The sequence below is a fragment of the Callospermophilus lateralis genome, chromosome 12 (assembly GCF_048772815.1).
Source record: "Callospermophilus lateralis isolate mCalLat2 chromosome 12, mCalLat2.hap1, whole genome shotgun sequence".
Lineage (NCBI taxonomy): Eukaryota > Metazoa > Chordata > Mammalia > Rodentia > Sciuridae > Callospermophilus > Callospermophilus lateralis.
In genome coordinates, this window is record NC_135316.1 from 85,562,355 (window position 1) to 85,579,873 (window position 17,519).

Here is a 17,519-nt window from a genome sequence, read left to right on the forward strand (position 1 = left end):
CTTGCCTCTTAGTCTCTGGGCCTGGGGATCTGTGGTCCTTCCTTGAATGGATGGGTCTGGGAGGAGCCTGCACAGACTCTGGAGGTGAACTTTGGGCCATCTGGACATAGATTTCCAGGTTCCAGGACCAGGACTATGGTCTAGAAGGTTGGGCAGTTGGGTGGACACTTCTTCTGGTTGTGTGGATTCCTTGCCCTTTGGGGAGGAGCGTGGCCAGGTCTAAGGTGGATAGTGGTCATGGTCCAACCAGAGAATAGGGAGAAGGTACTGGAAGGTTCTAGACTGGGGCCGGAACCAAGAAACTTCCTAACTTTGCAGTCTGGGTCTCTGGACCTCAAAACCTCCATTTGCAAATATGATGATTTTGAGTTAGAGGTAGAGATTTCTAGCCCAGAGTTGAGGTCAAACTTCGGTTTCAATTTTGAGGGTTTTTTTTTTTTTTTTTTTTTTTTTTTTGGTGGTGCCATGGATTGAACCCAGGGCCTTGCTCATGTGTTGAATTTTTTGTTTGTGTAACTTTGGGCAAAATTCTTAATCTCACTTAGGATCAGTCTTCTCATCTGTCAAATAGGATGCACCTCCTTCGGCTTGCTGTAAGGATTAAAATAACTTTGGTAAAGAGATGAGTTCAGGGAGTGCCTATTATCCTAAACTCTGTTCTTATTCTTTCTCTACTGCTGTTGAGATCTCTGAGATCATTCCCAGCTTAAAACAGCTGCTCCAGGATGCTCTTTAGAAAGGAGAAGATTTTGGCTCTCTGGTTTTATTCTCAGGCTGAGAGTCAGCATGGTTGGTGGACTCTGGATTCTTCAGTGTCATTTAAAAATTGCTAACCCTTAGTAAGTCACTTGACTTCTCAGAGCCTCAGTTTCCTTGTTGGTAAGATAGAGGACAGCAGTATCTATTCAGAGGGCTGTTCTTAGGAATGGATGAGATAGTACCTCTAAACTCTTCAACAGGGCCTACCCGGCACAGAGCAAACTCTCAAAATTCTATTTTTATTTTGCTCTCTTCCTGTCCTTGGTCACCTGTAAGCACATGGTGTCCGTGATATTTTGGGTTGTGGTGGACCTGCTTCTGGAGCTACTCACTGCAGCCATTCTCCCACTCTGTGAAATAAGGGCCTCCAAGGAAGAAAAACCTCAAATCCAATTTGTTCTCTTAAATTCAAGGTCTAATTGCTTTGGGAAGAAGCCCATGTTGGCTGAAATCATTCCTTGTTTCACTCCTCTTTGCTCCTCTCGGGCAAAGCTTAATCTCATTCAGACCTTATGATTACACAGGGAAGAAGAATTTTTGCCAAGAAGAAAAAATAGCAGCTGAGACCCTTAGAGCTCAGACAAGGAAACTGCCCCGGGACCCGTGCTCCTTCTGGGCAGCTCCACTTCCTTCTCTTTCCTGCATTAGAAAATTGACCTCAGACATTTCCGAGCCAATAATAGACAAATCTGGCTTCTCCCCAGGAGCTGACAGGCAGGCGATCTCGTGGCACCGGAGGGTCTGGTAAATGCTGGGCCATGCAGGCTCTGGCACTTGCTGGTAAGGCTTGTTCTGCGCTGGCAGCAGCCTGGTGGAAAAGAGCCAAGTTGGTGTGCAGATTCTCTGGTAACCCGGGGTCTCCCTGCCACCATCAGCTTCAATGGAAACCTCAAATTGAGCAACACAGCAGTTTTCCGTTAGCAAAAACACAGACTATGTTGATCCCTTCTATTTGGTCTGCTGCACTGACTCTTCCCTTCCTCCTGGTTATTTCTAAACACCTTAGAAAGCCATCTGCTTCTCCCCTGCAAGTCTCTCCCTTCATAGCTCTGTTCTTGCTGCTGTCACTTCCCCCTGCCACCCCCCCCCCTCCGCCCTCACTTGTTTCATCTACAAGGAACTCCTCAAAGTTCCCAGGACTTTCCCCCATCCCCACCTTGCCCAGGGTCCTTGCTCTTTCATGTGCTGCCCCGACTCTTTATTTTTAATTGTGGTAAAGTATGCATTGTATAAATTGGCCATCTCAATCACTTTAAGTGCATAATTCAGGAGCATTAAAAACATCTTCATACCTTGGTGCAGCCATCATGAACTTCCGTCCTGGAACTCTTTTTCATCTTGTAAAACTGAAACTCTGTATCCATTAAAACAACCACTCTCATTCCCCTCTCCCCTAGCAAAGACCATTCTACTTTCATCTCTAGGATGGACTATTTTAGAAACTTTGTATATGTGGAACGGTGCAGCATTTGTTTTTTAGTGACTGGCTCACTGTACTTAGCGTAATATTCTCAGGGTTAATCTATATGGCAGCAGCTCTTCCATGTCCTACTCATCTTTTAGGTGTATGAATTTCCTCCCTGTGGGGAGCCTCCCTCCCACCCTCCCTGGCCAAATTCCCACAATGCTTTATTCCCTTCCTGTCAAGGGGAAGGGAGCCAAGCACTGAAGCGCTGGGTCCTGGAGACTCCTTGGTCCCTCAGTGGGGTGTGAGCTCCTTCAGGACACAGATTCCTCTGCCCTCATGATTGTTTGCCCAGTTTTGTATCACAGTACAGTGCCTGGCATAGAATGGTCCTCAAGAAATATTGAAGATGGAATGTTAAATAAACTGACCCTGGTGGTATTCATGGACAATTATCTAATCAAAACTTGAGACCTAAAATCTGAATGCTCTAGATATATCAGGGGGGTGGGGTGTACTTAACCATGCTTTCCTGTAGCATGCCCTGTCTCCATGGCCCTGGTGTCTACTTGTTCTGTTCTTTGCTGGTCTGTTCTACAGTCTCTGGCTGGAGGTGTTCTATGCCCTCTTTTCTCCATGCACAGCCCCTTGGGTCACCCATGGACCTTTCTGACACCATTTCTCTGGAGATGATTTCAAGTCTGCCTGTCCATGTCTCACTTCACCACACACAACCTGGGAAACACCTACTCCCAGCTACCTCCAGACCTTTCTGTTTAAGCTGGCCCCAGACAACATTGCTGTGTTAACTCACAAATATCATCAGTCAGATTTGAGTTTTGCAGGGAAAATAATTTGCCACTTGACCATAGCTTCCGTGTGTGGGGGACATGAGTAAGACGTGCCCTTTGTTTTAATGCTCATACAAAAGCTGTTCTCCAAAGCAGGTGGGGTAGTAGAAAGAGCTGGGGGACCTGTGTTTGCCTTGTCACCTGCTAGTGGTCTGACTTTGGGCAAATCATATGTCCTCCCTAAGACTCAGTTTCCTTATCTGTAAGAAGGAGATAATAAATGGAACATCTCCAGAGATGTGAGAACTCAACAAAGTAATTGTAGAATTCTTTATCTAATGTCTGAGATCCTCCCAGGTGGAAAATCCTCAACATTTTTGTTTTTAACATCAAATAAGGCATGTGTTATTTAAGAAGGTGGGGCCCCATTAAGACAATGCAGGGGAGGTATATTGTAAGATGAACATCCGTAGGTAGACAACAGGGTCACGGCCTTCCAGTGGTTTCTCTCCATGTCCTGGGGCCTAGAGCCAAGCAGCCCAAGGAAAGATTTACTTGATTTCTAGGGAATCCCTATTGCTCAATGGAATTGCTGCAGAAGGTGCTCTCCTAACTGACTAAATGGTTTAATGGATTATCTGTCAATACCCTGCAAATGCCCACAGCCTTCTGAGCATTCATATTTGGCAAACAACTGGAGTATACTTGAGCTTCTGCCCCAAGAGTTGAGGAGTCAAGTTGCGTGCTCAACCAGAATCGACTGTTTGTTTTCAAACCTGCTTATGCCTATTGTATGCTTGTTTTTTTTTGTTTTTTTTTTTTTTTTTTTTTTGATCAGAGCTGTATGACTGTATGGAAACCAAAGAAAAATTGATGAAATTAAAGTAAAAATAATTTAAAAATTTTTATGAAGGCTAAAATGGACACTTTGTTTGAGGGGTAATATTGAGTTGAGGAGAGATGAAATAACTGTTAAAGCTTGGGAATAATTACAAAATCTGGATATATACTGCACTCTTATTGCTTTGCAAATATCCGTAAGCTCTTATTCTACTTTAAAAAAATCAGAAATTAACCAGATGTGGTGGCGCATGCCTGTAATCCCAGTGGCTTGGAAAACCGAAGTTGGAGGATCACAAGTTTGAGGCCAGTCTCAGCAACTTAGCAAGGCCTTTAGCAACTTAGTGAAACCACATTTTAAAATAAAATATACAAAAGCAATAGGGGTGTAGCTCAGTGATAAAGTACCTCTGGATTCAATCCTCAGCGCGCGTGCACACACACACACACACACACACATCAGAAATTGAAAATCACACATAATTATTATGGAAGGCATCATCAGAGAATAAATGAATGAATGTACAGCTTAATGTTGAAATTTGAATGAACATCTTAAAATTGAAATAAAATGCTTGTAGAATGTGTCTTTTTTTTAATGTTTCCATGCCTTACAAGATATCTTTTTTTTTGGTACTGGGGCTTGAAACCAGGGGCATTTAACCACTGAGCCACATCCCCAGCCCTTTTTAATATTTTATTTAGAGACAAGGTCTCACTAAGTTGCTTAGGACCTAAGCTAAGTTACTGAGGCTGGCTTTGAACTCAAGATCTAAGATCCTCCTGCTTCACTGCCTCAGCCTCCCAAGCCACTGGGATTATAGGTGTGTCCCACCACACCTGGCAAGGTACCAATTTTTAAGTTAACCCAACAATCACTGGTGTTGACTGAGTTGGTTTCTGTGGCTCCTACCTGGGACCCTCTAAGCTGACCCACTCATACCCATTTCTTCTCCATTGGTTGACGTTCTCACTTTGCATTCCACTCAATTGTCAACCAATGGGGAACCAAAACCAGTTCTGAGTTTCAAGCCAACTTTTTGTATACCATTTTATGCTGCCGTTATTGGACCCAAGAGACAGTCACCCAACATCTTATTTTGATTATCTCCTACCTCAGTAGTTACTTTGTTTTGAAGCCTTTCCCCATCCCACACCCTGCAGCATGCAAACCTGCTGAGGAAAAAGGCCCTTAAAATCCAAACAGGTCTGTGAAGGTGGTTAAAGAGGCACCCATTCTGCTGTCGCTGACACTGTTAGCCACACTGAGGAAGATGCTCATGATGTCTGTCCTCAGATGTCGGCGGGCAGAGAAGGGGCCCCCTCTATCCAATCTCCATCCCCAGTACACCATCCTGTTCATCATCTTGTTGGATTCCACATCCACCAAGAAATTTCAATGACTTGCCCAAGGTCACACATTGTTTTCAAAGACAAATCTGTGACTATAACCCAAGCCCATGTCATTGTCTCATAGGCCAATTATTTTCTCCAACCAAACTTTAGATTCATGGCTCTCAGGTATTTTCTGGCATGGCATAGCATGATCTGTGGTCTTTCTATGTGAGAAGCCCTCTGATTCTCACAACAGCCAAAGTCTTTTCCTTGTTGATCTGCTGAGGCAGAATTTGCTAGTTGCCTACCCCAAATCCTTTTGTGCCCTTCCTTGCTTAGTCATGGAATTCACGGCTTCTTTTGCAATTAGGTGTGGCCATTGGAGAGCTAGCCAACAAGATGTGAACAGAAGTGAGTGGAAGCTTACAGGAAAGTTCCATAGAAGATTTTTATCCAGCTGAAAGGTGCACCCTTTGCCAAGACCCCCACTCCATATATCCCTGTTTGCATTTCCTAGTGTGCAGGTGGAAGGCAGGAAGCTCCTGGAGCTATTTGTACTATTAGATGACCTTGAAAATGGACCTAAGAGCTAAGATAGTGGGGCAGCCATGCAGGGAAGGTTCCTGGGCTCTTGGTGACCATGGAGCCTCTGCAGCCAGGAGCTGGAGAGGTGGAAGTGCTGTAGTCATTCCCGCACCCCATGGTCTAGACCCACATCCTGTGATGACAGGAGCAGCAGGTGACACTGAAGGTGATGCTTTGGGACTCTTGGGACTGAGCCCCAAGACAGCCAGTGTGAGACCTAGGGAACAGAACACCCCACAGAGATGGAGGGAGAGGTCTTTGTTGGCCCTGCTTCTCTGGTGACCTGGGGCACACACTGAGTCTCTGAAGTACTCTGGAGTTTTACAGCTTTGGGAGTACCAGGGCCCCGACCCCTACCCCAGGCCCTCCAGCAGTCAGAGAATGCACAGGGCTCTTGTGGGGAGACAGCAAGGCTGTCTTGCCTCAGGCAGTGCAGAGCACGGCAACATCAGCCAGTAAAGAACTGAGTAAGGCCCTTGACCTTGTGCAACAGCCAGACAAAACAAGGTAGCGGGGGCTCCTTGGAGTGTCCTGAGTCATGCAGGTAGGTCATTCAACTGGTGAGACTTGAGCTGTGATCTCAGTTATGCTCACAGACTAGGGAACTTTGGAGACAAGTGACATATGCAGATGACAGGGTTGGCCTAGGATGCCACATTGTGTTATTTCAGGAAGGCTGTTTCTTTGATGGGGGTAGGGGGCTGGGGGGGGGTTTCTTTCAGACTAACCTGCCATGGTCAAGTGCACACCACCGGTGTATATCTTCTTTCATCTCAACTTCAAGGATGGAACCTTCTGGAGTACGAAGGTTAGAGGTCCTTTCCGGCTGGAAGAAGAAGGAGTGGGTATGAGAATGGGAACCCTAGGACTGCACTGGTAGCGGGGCGTAAAGACCACCCGTAGATTACATGGGTTTTCTGTGTTAGAACAAAATTCAAGCTGACTGAATCGGTGAGATAACAAGAGCATTTTCCCCTGAGCTTTTGCTTGATTTTTCCAACTACCAACTTGATGTGATATTTTCCAGGTGAATGCTTTTCTGCATTCAGTCAGCTTATTTTAGCTTTCAGCTGTGGGGGTGTTTGATCTGCTGGCATCCTGGAAGAATCACTACTGACATCCAGGGTCCAATCAACACATCCTGGTTTTTGCGAGACAGGCATTCAGAGAAACACACGATTTTGTAGGGCTGGAATGAAACTTATGAGATCGTCTAATCCCACCCCTCGTTTTAGAGCTCAGCAGAAGTGATTGCTGGAGGATGTCTTATGGTTAATTAAAGTGAACTCGAGAGTGGAACTCAGGATCCCCAACTTATAAACAGGAGCTGAAACATTTTATTCTGTAATTTTACAATTCGGGTTCCTATTGAATGGCCCAGATACTGTATGTGAAGGCTGAGGTTCTTGTTTTCTCTGTATTGTTCTTGGAAAAAAATTTAGGCTGCTTCCTGAGGTGACTGCATTTAAGTAGGGCAGAAGAATAAGCAACAATCACCCTCTGGTTTCCTTACACAAGATCAAGTTCACTCCTGAAGTTTTTGCTCTCCCTTTTCCACCCTTGGAGGGCAAGTGTCCTATGAATTACAGTGTTTTACATCTATTGAACAAATGCATTTCACTCTTCCTTCTTGCTTTGCCTGCCCCTCTCGGCTTCCTCCCACCTTGCCCTCCTGTGTGTCCCCTCCCACCAGCATTTGAACTTGCAGCCTGATTTTCCTCTAGGTTTGCCCCAGAGCAAAAGATCCAAAAAGCCTGTTTTCCCCATCAGCACGTGTACCCTATTTGTTCTCTTCCTTCCTTTCTTTCCACCTCCCACTGAGCTTTTGTTTCATAAATTGCAGGTCTATTACAATTAATGAAGGCATTTGTTTTCTCCATATCAGAAGCACACCGAAATGACTGTTATTTCCAAATGAGCCAATAGTTGCACGTGAGAGCCACCAGGGTGCTGTTGATAACCTTGGGAACAGGATCCAGGAGATGCAGGAGGCCCAGATGAGACAGAGCTTTTCCTGATGGGTGCTTGCCTGGTTCCTTTATTTCCTATTTTGAACGTGTTTGGAACTCCAAGTCAGAGCTAGTGCCTCGGTTAGACTGCATGATCAGTATTCTGTGAGGCTGCCAAGGAAAAACCCACGACACATGATTTTGCTGGCAGAGCAGGTGTCCTGCTTTGAGTTGTAACATAGCTGGTGAGCAATAGCTCATGAAATGACCTTCTTTTCAATTTATTAAAGGGCGAGCATTTCTTGGAAATCCATATATTTCATGGAGCTGTAAATCAAGACTGCATCGACCAGGGCCCTTACCAAATCTCTTGCTCTGACTTTGACTTTCATAGACTTGGGCATTAAGCTAACCATTTCTTCCTTTTGGTCATTAGGACCCTCTGCTTTTAAGTGCACCTCAGAACCAGGATCCTGTGAATGGGTAGGGTCTGTTCTCAGATATGACAGCTGGGTTGAGCATGGTGTGAAGTCTCCTGGTATTCCCAGGACAGCTGGCCACAAAAGGTGGGTCAAAATGTGGGAAATGCTGGGAGACCAGGTCCTGCCTTCCCATAGATAGAAAGACACATCCTCCTGGTCCTGGTCAGTAACCTGAGCTTGGGGTGTGGGGAACACACTTATTCCTGCATTCCTGGGTCATGCCTTGGCTATCTCAGGCTGCAGTTTTTGTTTCATGCTGATCCACCTGCAAGCTACAAAGGAAACCCAGCTGAGCTCGATGTGCCAGCACCAACCTCAGTACAAGTCTTCTCCTCCATCACTTGGTCCTGCTCCTCCCTTCCCACTGTGCACCCAGGAGGAGCATCTCCTTCCAGCACAGAGTGAGCAGGCGTACTCCAGGGATCTGTCAAAATTTCATAGGGGACTTGCGGATGACCCCAAGAAGCAGGAGTAAAAATATCCCAGGGGCTACTCTGCCCAAAGGTCCCTGAAACAATAGAGATAAATTGAAATATAATATGCATATGATGGCAGGTAACCTGTCTTCCAATCAGAGCAAAGCTTACTATGAAAATGTATAGGTCTTCTTAATCCTGAAGAGGTCACCTTCATCAAGCTATTTTATGCCTCTCTAGTTTCATAAGAAATATTCCAGGGCAATTGGTCTTGGAGGCTGAAGCCTGGGACGGCATCTACACAATGTATTACCGGGGTGCAGAGGCTACTCAAAGATACTAAGGACTTGTAGGATAAGTTCAAAATAGTTCCAGACCTGCTTCAAGAAACATAAGCTACAGGACAAGATGGACTACTAGAATAGGTCCACAGGCCTCTGAGCGTAAGTCAGGGTATTCTAGTTACAGTGGCCCACATGTGCCAGGCAACACAATTTCCCCCAGTTTTGAATTTTCCCTGCCAAGACATGATCCTTATGAAATAGTTCCTTACCAAACTCACTGCCTTCAATTTCACTGAGTTCTCTCATTTCAAATGTCTTTGATTTTACTAATTGTGGGGAAAATAAGCTTAGATTTTACTATGGACTGAATTGTTTCCCCAAAATTCTTAACGTTGAAGCTCTAACTGCCAATGACCCATTATGGGGGTAATGAAGGTTAAATAAGTTCATAAGAGAGGATCCCTGATTGGACAAGGTTAGTGTCCTTACAGTAAGACACCAGAGCGCTCTCTCTCCAGTGTGTGTGCATACAAGAAGGAGACCTTCTGAAAGCCAGGTAGAGAGCCATCACCAGAATCCAACCACACAGGGACCCTCGTCTTGGACTTCCAGCCTCCAGAACAAAGAGAAAATAAACCTCTGTTCCTTAAGCTTCCCCATCTATGATATTTTGTTATGGCAGCCTGAGCTGACTCATACACCTTAGCTCAGAGAATTAATGACTCCATGGCGGCTAGACTGGTTCTAAAGTGGGGCTGAGATGGAAGCCAGGTGGACATTCCCTACCTATGTATGCCCCGTCCATGCTCCACAGGCGCACCGTGTGGTCGAGGGAGGATGATAGCAGAATATTTTCTTCCTCTATCAGCTCCAAACTAAAGAGGTAAGAGAGGAGAAGAGATTCAAGCTACCGCATTGAAGGGCCGTTGGATCAATATGTGTGTACTCCATTAAAATTGGAACATGGAAGCCGGGTTCTTCTCGATTCTTGTGGGAACCATTCTTTCCCTGCCTTCTTCCTTACCACACTCTCTCCAAATTCCCCAACTGAAGCCCCAAGATATCAAATGAGATATCCTGGAAACCACCCTGTGGAGGATCAGTCCGAGTGGAAGATCAAGAGGTTGAAAGGATCCATTTAGCAAGAGTTAGAATTCCTCCAACCAAAAAAATCTTAAACCTACTAAGCTTATAAATTTGCACAACAGCAGGCCAAGTCAAGGAAAACCATCAACTGTTTATGAGAAAAATGATTTCCAGTCTCTTCCTTTAGTTGTGTGTGGCCATGTCTGTCCTTGTTTTCATCAATAGCAGAATAACTTTTCTCTTTTGACTCCCTCAGAGGGCTTTTGAGAATACTGATCTAATCAACCCTGGGGAAATCATCTTCACTCTTTTTTTTTCACAAATTCTTGAACTCTAAAAGTGATGGTGGTACTCACCATGTCACCATGCTGACATGAGCCCTCCAGAAGGTCACATCTAGATGCAAAGAAAGAGCACAATCTGAGTGGGATGGGGCATTGGCACACCTACCATGGAGCTGCAGGATTGTCTCTGCAGGTCAGGGCTGGATCCCGACTTACGTGGGGCAGGCAGAGAGGCATGGGTGTGGTGAGTCATCCGCCTTGCTGCGTGGGTTCCAAAATCAGTGACGGAGCAACTACTGTGTGTCAGACCCCATACCAGGTCCGAAGGCATGTGAAATGGGACCCATGCAGGATACTTATGCTGTGATTTTCTTCAGTGCTTAGGATTTGGTAAGTGTACAGGAATATGCAAGTAGTAAAAAGTGATTTTTTTTAAACATGTTTCTTCATTTATTGCAGTGGGAAAATCTGGCCGAGGGCTTTACACTTGCCAGACAAGCACTCTACCACTGAGCTACACTCTCAACCCTAAAAATGATTTTTATAATAGGCTAGTGAAAGTTACACTGGGATTTGGAATGTCCCCCTAAATCTCAAAATGTGTTAAGGGCTTAAAGAACCTTTAAGAAAGGGGCTTAGAGGAGGTTTTAAGTCCTTGGGGGCATACCCCCAAAGGGACCACTCTCATTTCTTTCTTTTTTCTTTCCTCTTCCTGGCCAGGAGGTGAAACACATGGTCTGCCATGTGGTCCTGCTATTATGTGCCACCATAGGCCCAAAGCAACAGGGCCAATTGGTCCAGAATGGAAAGCTCAAAAACTGTGAACCAAACAATCTTTTTGTCTTTGTAATTTGATTAGCCAAACTATTTGTTACAGTAATGGAAAGTTGACTCACATACCTCTAATATTTGGAATTAAAACAATAACAAGGCAGATTATTTTTATCTATAAATTCTCATTTCTCTTAGTGGGGAACAGAAATAAATATGTGATCATTTATCTCTAGGCTTTTGAGAAATATTTGATGGAATTATAAAACTACTTAAAAATGAGGTAGAGCTAAATATATTTATTTGGAAAGTTGTTTAAGAGACACAACTTTTAAAAATAAGTTCTAAAATTAACATATTATAAATGTGTGTGTGCCCTTATATACGGGTATGCATGTGTGTATATCTGGAAATAAATTCAATTTCATTAACAGTTTTTTTAAAGTTTTTTTTTTATTTGTAGACAATACCTTTATTGATTTATTTACTTTTTATGTGGTGCTGAGGATTGAACCCAGTGCCTCACACGTGTGAGGCAAGCGCTCTACCACTGAGCCACAATCCCAGCCCCCTATTAACAGTTTTAATGGAGGTTAGGAAGGTAGGGGAGATCAGAAAAACATCTTCATTTTTCATTACTTCCTACTGTTTAATCTTTTTTTATAAACATGAGTACTTTTATAATTGTGTGAAAGGGTTATACATTTTTAAACATATTTTTTGTTACTAAAGCAGTATGGATGCATAAAATTTTCAAAAGATGGCGTTCCAAACAGAAAAAAATTAAAAATACCCCTAACTTCATCTACAAAGAAATAATGTTTGTTAAAACTTTGGTGTATGTCTTTCTAGTCTTTTAATCCTCTTTGCTTTAACAAAGATATAATTGTAATGTAATATTCCTTCATGATCTGATTTTTTTCCATTTAACCTTTATCATGAATATTTTCCCATGAATGCATTTCATTTACAGTATCATTATTTAATGACTATATATTCCAATGTACTATACCCTCAGGTATTCAATCATTTTCTTTTATATTGTGCATATAGATTGTCTCTCTTCTCTCTCTCTTTCTCTCATAAACATTGTGCTGATGCGTAATCTTATAATTAAATCTCTGTGCACATTTATTATTTCTTTCAGCCAAATTTCTAGAAGTAGAATTGCCACTTACAGCTTTAGATACATCCTAAATATCAACTCGCCCTTCAGTTAGCACACAGCAATTTACCCTCTATTCAAGACTGTACATGCGCCTCTTTTCCTGCACCCTTGCCAACTTTTCACTAAAATATTTTTTCTACATATCTACTTTCAAAGAGTGTTAAGAAGAGAACTCCCTCCCCACACTGGTACAATTTAATTTTACCAGCCAGAATATTGCACTGTAACCAAATCTGTGTTCATCGTAGAGTTTAATAGGAAGAAGTGCATAGCCTACTCTTGGGCGGCTGCAATTCCGGTCCCTGCAGGCCGTACTCCTTGATGTCACAGACGTGCACAAAGCCTTGCTGGTCAGCCAGGTAGGCGAGGGCATCTTCGGTTGTCACTGCAATGCTGCTGACCTGGGCTTTCTCTCTGGACTGAGACACACATACACACAATGGCTCGTGAAATGAAATGCTGTACTTGATTGACGGTAAGGACTAGTTGCTGTGCCTGTGTTAATCCCTGAGCAAATTAGAAATGCCATGAAGACGAACAAAGCTAAGAGCTTGGAGAGTGGCAGAGCTACTCTGTTGGGTGGGCTAGCATTAAAAAAAAAAAAAAAAAAACCAAGCTCGAGGGAGCCAGTTATCCAACTGGCTGCTCAACTTACAGGAGTGAAGTTTGCGATGAGGCCAGCTCCACCGAACAGCCTCCAGAAGGTGACAGGACCTGGGAGGGAGGAAAGCGATAAGGAGGGATGGTTTGCTCTTTAACCCTGGTTCCTGAGCCCACCCCGGGGTGTCTGTGAACCTGTGCCGAGAAACCATTGCAGCCGCTGCAACCTCACAACAGGGGGAGTAGGACATCTTTTTTATTTGGTTGCTTTTGATCAATTAGGATTCTTAGCATATCCGGGGGAACAAGGTCCTTCCTCTTTGTGGATTTCTATGACTCAAAATCCTCTCCCTTCTTTACTAATCAGAGGAGGGATCTAGCTTCAGCTGTAGAGAAAAAGTATGTCATGCCACTACGACATGGTGTGATTAATGTCTTTCCACCAGGGTGTGTGAGTGTGTGTACGCATGCACACATTTTATGTAACACACTATGAAACTTGCCTAGTCAGAGGGATGGGATGGGGGTTTTGCATGGCCTGTCAGTTACCGTCTTGCCTGGGTTTACATGTGGGTATATAGGTGCTAGCTTTTGTGAAGTGGGGACCTCAAGTATATCAAAGAGAGGGAACGGTAGTGGGGGGGGCATCCAAGGGCACTTGATAACTATAAACCTGCTGGGGGGGGGCTTGATTTAAAGGAAGTGGAGCTGGAGTTCCTACTCCCCACATGACTGCCTCCCTGGAGAGCAGGAATGGGACCAGAGCAGCTTGGGGTGTCAGCTTGAGCCCTAACAAGAGGAAAAAAGCTCATGGAGAAATAGTAGAGGCAGCACGAGGTGAATAGTGAAGCTTAGGGACCCTTCCTCACCCAACTTAAGGCTGGAATGGACATGTCTTGGACACTGGGGCACTGCCCAACATGGGGCTGTGACCTCACCTCCTGGCCCATTGGCGATGAGGGAAGCCGCCACTGAGTCCAACCTGGCTGCCCGAGTCTTCAGGAAGGCGAGGCGAGAGACACTTGGGTCTGGGCCTGGCGGGTGAAGGAGAGCCCATTTAGTTGATTTTGGGGCTCCCTGCATAGCTCATGGCTCACTCAGCATCTCTCTGTTACGCTCACACTCTCAGCCCTCTCTTGGGTGGCTGCCCATGTAGCATTTGGAAACCAAATGGAGCAAAGTGGCCTTACTGGTTAAGCACCCAACCAACCTAGTTGATGGTCAAAGTCAGATGGGCAGGCTAAAAGCTCTGGTGGCCCAGGGAGCCCCAACATTGCCCCAGGAACCTTGGACTTTGGGAACTTGGCCTCATGGTGGTGGTGGGGGGAGACCTGAGACATCCGAGAAACCCACGCAGATGGGTGTTGGGGGGCTTGGCCTGGGACTCTGCAGACACCTCCCCAAAGATGCCCCTCTTCAGAGCCCCTGGCTTGGAATAATTCTGATGAACCTTTATGGCACCTACATTAACCACGGACTTTCACAGACACTGTGATGGAATATTATTCCCATCGTCAGAAGAGGAGACGGAAATTTAGACAAGTTAAAAGATTGGTTCAGGACCGTAAGTTCATGTTTATTCCTTCATTTATTTTTCATCTCTATCTAAGCATGTTGTAGGGTTAAGGCATCGTGCTGGGTGGGGTGAAAAGAAGGGGAAGCAACGATCAGAAGAAAACCAACAAGAACAACCCCCAAGAAATGAATATACCACCACGGGCACATGCAGCAGGGAGGAGGGTCAGAGGAGGAATGTCTGGAGGTCTGCATTTACTCTGGACCACGCCCAAGGTGGAGAAGGCCCTCCAGGAAGGCAGGTGTCGAACCTCCATCTCCACAACGCAGCTCAGGCCTTAGGAACTGAACCCAGCCCTACCTGCCCAGGCTTCTGCTCACCTGCTAAGTTTCAGGCACCATCCACAAAGAGCCCACATCTATCCTTTTACTACTACTACTACTACTACTACTACTACTACTACTACTACTTCTCCTCCTCCTCCTTCTACTTTTTTTTTTTTTTTGGTACTGAGGACTTAACCCAGTGGTGCTTTACCACTGAGTTACATGCCCAGCCCATTTTCACTTTTCTACTTTGAGACAGGGTCTCACTAAGTTGGAGGGCCTTGCTAAGTTGCTGAGGCTGCCCTTGAACTTTTGTGATCCTCCTTTCTCAGACTCCCAAATTGCTGGGATTACAGTCGTGGGCCACCATTCCTGACTTCTTTTACTTCTTATAGAACTCAGATAATATAGAACTGAATAGAAATCCTACCGACCTACTTAGATCCAAATCTCTAAGAACTGCAAAGAAGATTGCTACTTGAACTTAAGGAGCCTGGGAAAAGAGCTCTCCTCTCTGAGGGGGCTCCAGAGACAAACTGCTCTACTGGAGGGAAAACGGATGGCCATAGCCATCGTTGTGCACTGTTTGTGTCCTTGCAATATTCATGTGTTGAAATCCCCATCTTCAGCATCATGGTATTAGGAGATGAGGCCTTTAGCAGGGAATGAGCTCATTCAGGTGGAGCCCTCATACGTGGTTTAGTGCTTTATAAAAGAGACCTCAGAGAGCTCCCTCGTTCTCTTTCCTCATGTGGGGACACAAGAAGTCAGCAGTTTGTACCTTGGAAGACAGCCCTCCCCAGAACCCAGAACCCAACCATCTTGGCATCTTGATCTCAGATTTCCAAGTTCTAGAACTATCAGAAATACATTTTGGTTATTTAAAAGCCATTCGGTTTATGGCAGTCTGTGGTGGCGGCCTGAACAGACCAAGACAGTAATCATATCAATGGCAGGATCCGTGGGTATTGCAGTTAAATACAGGAGGCCATGCCTCCATGCCCCACCTTTGTGACTCAGGTTGTGAATCATTCCACAACACTTGTTTCAGCCTGACTGTGAACTTGGCCCTGGGACGTACACTCAGGGAACCTTGGTGGACACAGCTGACTCAGCCCTGCCCTCCAGGGGATGTCGATCACAGTTCCAGCTAGGCACTTTCTCCCAGGCAGGGGTTGTAACTCTGATCTTACAGGAGAGTCCACCATTTAGAAAGAACCACAATGTACCCCCAAATCATATAGCTACTAATATAAGGGAGAAGATTCAAACTCAGATTTTTGCCTCCAAAGATGGTGCCCTGGACAATGCTCTCTGTGGTGGTCCTCAGGGAGCTGAGTCCTCTCAGAGGGAGGAGGGAGGATTTCCTACATTCCTGGTGGTGTGGCTCCTGCCAGGCTCTGGGGTTGCAGTGCTTCTCTGATGCTTGGAAGACATGGCTGGTGATTTGGGCTAAGCATGGTGTCACCCTCGGTTACTGAGCTCGTCGGAGTTTTGAACTTGGGGAATCAGGTGGAAAGAAGTAGAAGAGGGAAGGTGCAGCAGACAGCCTCTCCTCCTGCCCACACTCATCCCACTGCCGGGCACAGGGGAGTGGGTGAGAGTGTGTTGGCTCCCCACTTACCCAGCCAGGGTCTCGGGGAGAATTCCATTCCCTACACCTCAGCTGTCTTCATCTGTGATAAGGCGGTGACCTACTCCTCAGGGTTTTCGAGTGAACCAAAGGAGGCCCCTGTGTGAATAGTCCTCCATAAACTTTCATTCAGTGAAGGCTGGGAAGGGTTATGACCCTACAGTGCCTGGAAGCGTCACTCAACAATGGCAGCTGTTACAACTATTGTCTCTCTAGCCTCAGTTTCCTCATTTATGAAAATGGGTACAACAGGGTCAAGGTGAGCACTAAATGCGAGAAAATTTTAAAAGCATGTAGGAAAATTACTGACATTTAGAGGTAGGTAGCTAACAAATAGCCTTACGTTGTTTTTCTAGATTAAAAAAAAAAAGCCTTTGTCTCCAAGTGAACACACCGATTTCCTTCATTTTCGCCTGGTTGATATCTCTTGATCTTTCTCTTTCACAGTCGATTTTTTTTTTCTGTTTGATGTAATAGAAAAATTAACAATTCCCATTGTGAGAAAGAATGAAGCTAAAAGCAGAAAAAAAAAATGTTCTCAGCTCATCCAGCTTTGCCTTTCTCCCTTCTCTCCACTTTCCTGAGGATGGCTTCAGAAGAACCCTCCAGGTGGTTTTCCATATCAGAAGGCAACCTCTTCACCAGGCCCTTGTGAGAAGGACCACTTTGTTTTGGTTCGGAAGACGAGCCAGGGCTGCTCTTTCCTGGGAAGGTATGGGACTCCATCTAGTCTCATCTCATTTTTGTGATTTTCACAATATGAGTTATTGGTGGCAATGGCTGGCTTTGCATTTGGGGGCAAAAAAAATGATGAAGAAGAAGATTTCTTGAAACCACCAAACAGCCACATAACTTTGAGCAAAAAATGCTGCTGCAAATGGGGATTTATCTCCCACCTGCTGGCTGAAAAGTCAACATCGCATTCTTGGCCAATGACTTTATTTTCATTTTAATGGCAATGGAAATAAACCTTTGGAAAGAAATATCACCACTCTCCCCATAAAGGTCTTGAAAACTTAGACATGCTGAGAAAGAGTTTCATAGGATAACTTTTTTTGGCCGGGGGAATGTGTACTTGAAGATAAATCTACAGGTATGAATCTCTTTTTGATCTCTGGTTTCCAGTGGCTTCAATTTCTGACCCTTGCCCTCCAGGTGACTCTCAAGCAGCACTGAGACTCCCTGAATGGCAGTACCACTCTTCTACCTGGTCGTCACACACATCTTTTTCTGAATGTAGGCCTTGAGGGTAGCACAGGCCTCAAATCTACCGACCCTTTACCTACCCC

General features: G+C 45.0%; 1 protein-coding gene across 1 annotated transcript in view; it reads right to left on the reverse strand.

Annotated features, from left to right (window-relative positions):
• Positions 1-1,335: 1,335 nt before the first annotated feature.
• Positions 1,336-17,519, reverse strand: part of LOC143411492 (cilia- and flagella-associated protein 337-like) — a 116,285-nt gene continuing 100,101 nt past the window's right edge. The window contains exons 14-21 of the mRNA XM_076872255.1: positions 13,694-13,789; positions 12,811-12,869; positions 12,433-12,574; positions 10,289-10,328; positions 9,633-9,721; positions 8,461-8,654; positions 6,444-6,541; positions 1,336-1,567 (exon numbers count right to left, since the gene is read on the reverse strand). Of these exons, the coding sequence (XP_076728370.1) occupies positions 1,336-1,567; positions 6,444-6,541; positions 8,461-8,654; positions 9,633-9,721; positions 10,289-10,328; positions 12,433-12,574; positions 12,811-12,869; positions 13,694-13,789 (950 nt within the window). The remainder of the gene's footprint in view (positions 1,568-6,443; positions 6,542-8,460; positions 8,655-9,632; positions 9,722-10,288; positions 10,329-12,432; positions 12,575-12,810; positions 12,870-13,693; positions 13,790-17,519) is intronic.